The sequence below is a fragment of the Belonocnema kinseyi genome, chromosome 9 (assembly GCF_010883055.1).
Source record: "Belonocnema kinseyi isolate 2016_QV_RU_SX_M_011 chromosome 9, B_treatae_v1, whole genome shotgun sequence".
In the NCBI taxonomy this organism is placed as follows: Eukaryota; Metazoa; Arthropoda; class Insecta; order Hymenoptera; family Cynipidae; genus Belonocnema; species Belonocnema kinseyi.
The window spans coordinates 40,405,977-40,410,528 of NC_046665.1; the positions used below are offsets into that span (position 1 = coordinate 40,405,977).

The 4,552-nt window shown below is 31.8% G+C and overlaps 1 protein-coding gene across 1 annotated transcript in view; it reads left to right on the forward strand.

Annotated features, from left to right (window-relative positions):
* Nucleotides 1–2,592, forward strand: part of LOC117180019 (aquaporin AQPAe.a-like) — a 126,276-nt gene extending 123,684 nt beyond the window's left edge. The window contains exon 4 of the mRNA XM_033372297.1: nucleotides 751–2,592. Coding sequence (XP_033228188.1) covers nucleotides 751–1,152 — 402 coding nt within the window. The 3' untranslated portion in view covers nucleotides 1,153–2,592. The remainder of the gene's footprint in view (nucleotides 1–750) is intronic.
* The last annotated feature ends 1,960 nt before the right edge of the window (nucleotides 2,593–4,552 follow it).

Consider the following 4,552-nt stretch of genomic DNA (forward strand, 5'->3'; position numbering starts at 1 on the left):
TTCATCGATATATCATTGATTGAAGTTAAGTATTTTCGCAGTTTCGTAACAACGTTAAAACACCCTATATAGCATATGTGAGGCTATAAGCCCAATTTATAATTGATCGTATTCGATCGAAAAAATCTATATATAGGTTTTGGAGGTTTCTCATTAAGAATATGAAGTCAGATTTTGAAAATTCAATATGGCTGCCATTTTGGATCCGCCATTTTGAAGTGTTAGGGCGGAGTAGGTAACAAGGATCGGGGGTTAAGGAAATTGGATTGTAGGGGTTTAAGCTCAATGATACGCACGTATAGAATATCTCGAAAACTGAGGGTGATGGAATTTTTCTGAGGTCAGATTCGGATTCAGCGCAGCAAAAACCTTCGGGTATAGTAGGTCTGGTCTCTGGTTCTGAGAATTGTTGGCCTGTGTTAACCTAGTAGTTCCCAATGCTGCTCTTAGAACATTTACAACTTCCTAGGACCAACTGCGAATATTAAAAAAATTTTAAACCGTGGAGTGAGAGAAAAATCACTATATTTCTATACTGATCTATAAATCTCTATGGCTCTTGAAATTCATTGTTTTTTCTGAAAGTGTTTCTTTAGACAAACAATTAGATATCATTAAATAGAATCTAGATAAATGACACAGCGGCGGAGATATTTTTTTAATCTAGAGAAAAAATAATATCCTTTTTAACTTAGCTCATCTTATTGTGTAACCAACTAAATCATCTTTGTTCTTTTGCATCATTTTCAGGTGGCTTTACCAGCAGAAAAAACGTCAAAATCATTAGGCCTGACCCTCCTTGGAGAAAACGTTGATGTTGGACAGGGCATCCTAGTCGAAACAATCATTACTTTCCTATTGGTTCTTGTCGTTCATGCAGTAACTGATCCAAAGAGGAGCGACACAAAAGGATGGGCACCACTTGCCATCGGGTTGACCATCACCGTTGCTCACTTGGCAGTCGTTCCAGTTACCGGAAGTAGTATGAACCCAGCAAGATCACTTGGTCCAGCTGTAATTCTTGGAGTCTGGGACGATCAGTGGGTTTACTGGATTGGGCCTCTTTTAGGCGGTCTTATTGCTGGTGGATTGTACAGGATGGGCTTCCGGATGAGAAGCAAAGACGAGGAAGAAGCTTCTTACGACTTCTGAGCAGCCAATCATTTTTTAATATAAAACCTTGCTCGTGAATAAAAATTGCGCAGCACGTTGAAATACAAAGAAATAGGAAATAAAAAATTAGAAGCAATGTACTTTTTTTTAGATATTTTACAAACAATTTTCAGAAGGAAATCTATTCCTAAATATTTTCCAGAGTTAGGAATAATAAGGAAAAAGTTCTACAATTTTATTTCTTTCCTGAAAACAGAAAAGTATTAGTTTTTATTTTTAGAAAGACTATGACAGAGTAAAAAATGTTGTATGCGTTAAATGATTTCTTAAGGATAGTACTGTTTCTACTAAATTTTCCTATAAAATCTACATTCAAAACTTGAATTTATCGTTTTTTGACCATTTTTAATGCTTTTGAATTAAAGAGTCGTGAATTCTGAATTATTTAAATTGAATAAATTACTGCAAAATCTTCTCGCTGGCGAGAAGAATATATCAAAAAGAGAACATTATGAATTTATCAACCCGTTACGCAACAGCATCCACTTTTGCGACTCACGAGTTTCAAGCGAATTCCGAAAATAATATTATAACAAGAGCAATTTTACGACCGCTTGAATATTTCTTCCTTTGTAATAAAAAATAACGGCAATAGGAATTGTTATTCGCTTATTCCTTAGAATTGATAGTGAACGTCGCCTATTTCTCTGAATGTTAAATATTTTTTGGTATCTGTATTAGATCTAAAAGTTCAATCTGGAAAATAGAAATATTGTTTTCTAAAATATCGAGAGAAATAAATATTATGAAATAAAAACATTTGGAAATACTAGTATTCAGAAATATAATTTCTGAATACTAGTATTTCCAAATGTTTCTATTTCATAATATTTATTTCTAAATATTAAATTCCAATATTTAATCTCTCTAATTTCATGAGGTCATCAAAATAGCGACGATTTTTCAGCCTAGAGTCTACTTTTCCACTCGGTTACTTAAACTTGACCTTTCTACCATTCGAAACGATTAGATTATTTATTGTTAAACAATTTTAAATAAGCCAAGACATGTTTTAAATATAAGGTTTGCAACTGAGAGATTTCATTCTAGAATATCTGAGGATGAAAATGACAGAGAATCTTGGAGTTAAAAACAAAAATGAACAAATTTCATATATTATGGGACTTGCGTTTTTATTTAAAAATTTGTTTGCACGCTTAAAACTGTTGACGGTTCGGTTTGAAGAAGATAATTGCGTCTCCGAAGATCTTCGTCTTTTGAATATGTAAAATACTCTTGATTCCTTGCGAAAATGCGTAGCCATTAAGATTTGTATATATTGTACTTAAAATAGTCTTAGGGTTCTAAGAGCGTGCAGCGAGAAATGTGTATACTTGCATTATAAATGTACTTAATACTTACCACAGACCTCGCTATTGTAATAAAGCATTGAATAAAATATTCAATTTCAATTATTAACAGGAATTCGTTATTTATTCACGGCATCTGTTTAACTTATTTGAATTTATCTACTTAATTATACGAAAAAAATGGTTTCTAACAGAATATTGAGTAACCAGATTTAAGCAAACATTTATATCAGAATTACGAAAAGTTATTCAACGTTTACTGAGAAAGAAATTCAAGTAAATTTTTTTGTACTTTTCTTGTTAATTGGAATTTTATTCGTTCTACAAATTTACAACTAAAAAAATAATGCTCTTTGCAAAATTAAAAGAAAAAACATTTTTAGCCACACTCAAATTTATTTTTTCAAAAACATGCATGATCAATTTTTTCCAATAAAATAAATACAGGCTGAAACCAACAGTGAAGATGTTAATTGGTGAATGTGATAATAAGCTTCTTACATGAGTACAGCTTTTTCCTTATTTTTTTCTTCTTTTAGGATTTCTTTGGTTCCAAAATAGTCACTTAGTTTATCAATTTGAAAAAAATGAATTTTTTAAAAAATTTTCTACGATATCTTCCTTGATTAAAAGAAAAGAATTATCGTCTAAGCTTCAATCGTTTTCAATTAGAATACGGCAAGGTGTTCATTCTTGCATGTTGGAATTAGCACTCAAAGCTTCGAATAACTTAAAAAATATTAAAATTTTATTTTTTGTGAAGATAAAACGACCAAATTAGAACACCGAAAGCGCCCAAGTAAAAATGCTTCGACTTAAGTTCGACTTCGTTATGTCTTAAGTTCGTTCCCAAGACATCCATGCCTATACCCTGCTTAACAAGAGAACGAAATAAAGTAATAGACTGACCCAAGTGCTCTCTGAAATTTTTTATAACATTCGTTAGGGCGACCACTAAACCGGGAGATTTCCATTTCATCGCGGTGTACCTGCTCGTTTCACCCTCTCCACTCGACTTCTCCTCACGTCCCTGACTGAGCGCCCCTTTGTCATAATGAGGCATAAAATATCATACATAAAAATGTTATAGTTTTGCAATCAGCAAATTAAAAATATTATATTCGGAATCTATGTTTTTTGCGATTCCAACAATATGTAACTTGCAATTAAAATATTTAAATTAGACTAAGTTATGGCAGATATTAGTTTGTTTTGACCCTGACGAGATAGCTTTATGGAATTTTCCGTAGAATAGTTGAAAATACATCAGTTTATTTGGTGGAAAATTCGCCTGTTGACAATTTAATAGAATATACGGATTTTTAACTACTGCCTAGAAGAATATTATACTTGAAACCAAGTACTTGAATTTTTAAACCAGAAAGACGAATCCTTAACAAAACAGTAAACAATATAAGTTATTTATTATACACATACACATATAGACATACACAATAATTTTATAATATTAAAAATGATATTCGATTCTTGGGCAATCGAACAGAACTAGGGGGTGAAAAAAAAGGATTTTGAAAAATAAGGGCCACACTAGTGTATTAAACACAGGGGCAATTTATTAAAAGGAAATTTAACCTCACTTTCCCGGGAATAGAATTAAAATGAATATACTTATTATAGTAGATTATAATATAGAAAATATAAGAGCATTACTTCCACCGGATGAGTAATTGCCTAAAGAATACCAAGGGTTGCCAAGAAACTCTCTGGAGTATGCATTTTTAAAATATCTTCGTATATTACTCCATATGCACATGTAATTGAACTGTCAGATTCATCAATTGAAAAAACCTTCAACCATATGCAATTTGATATTTAGACAGCTAATTTCTATCAATTATGTCCAATTTTCCTCCAGTTTCTTCATAGTAGATTTAACTATTCGTCTGATTGTCTAACACTTGTAACTTAATTAGTACATAATATTTGAATAAAATATATAATTGAGAGTCTGGATCGAGAAACTCGCCCAGCGCTTGAGATCGGGTAAAAGTATTGTCCAAACCTCTCGGTGGAAGGAAATTTTAAAAGTCAAAATATTAATTTTTTTG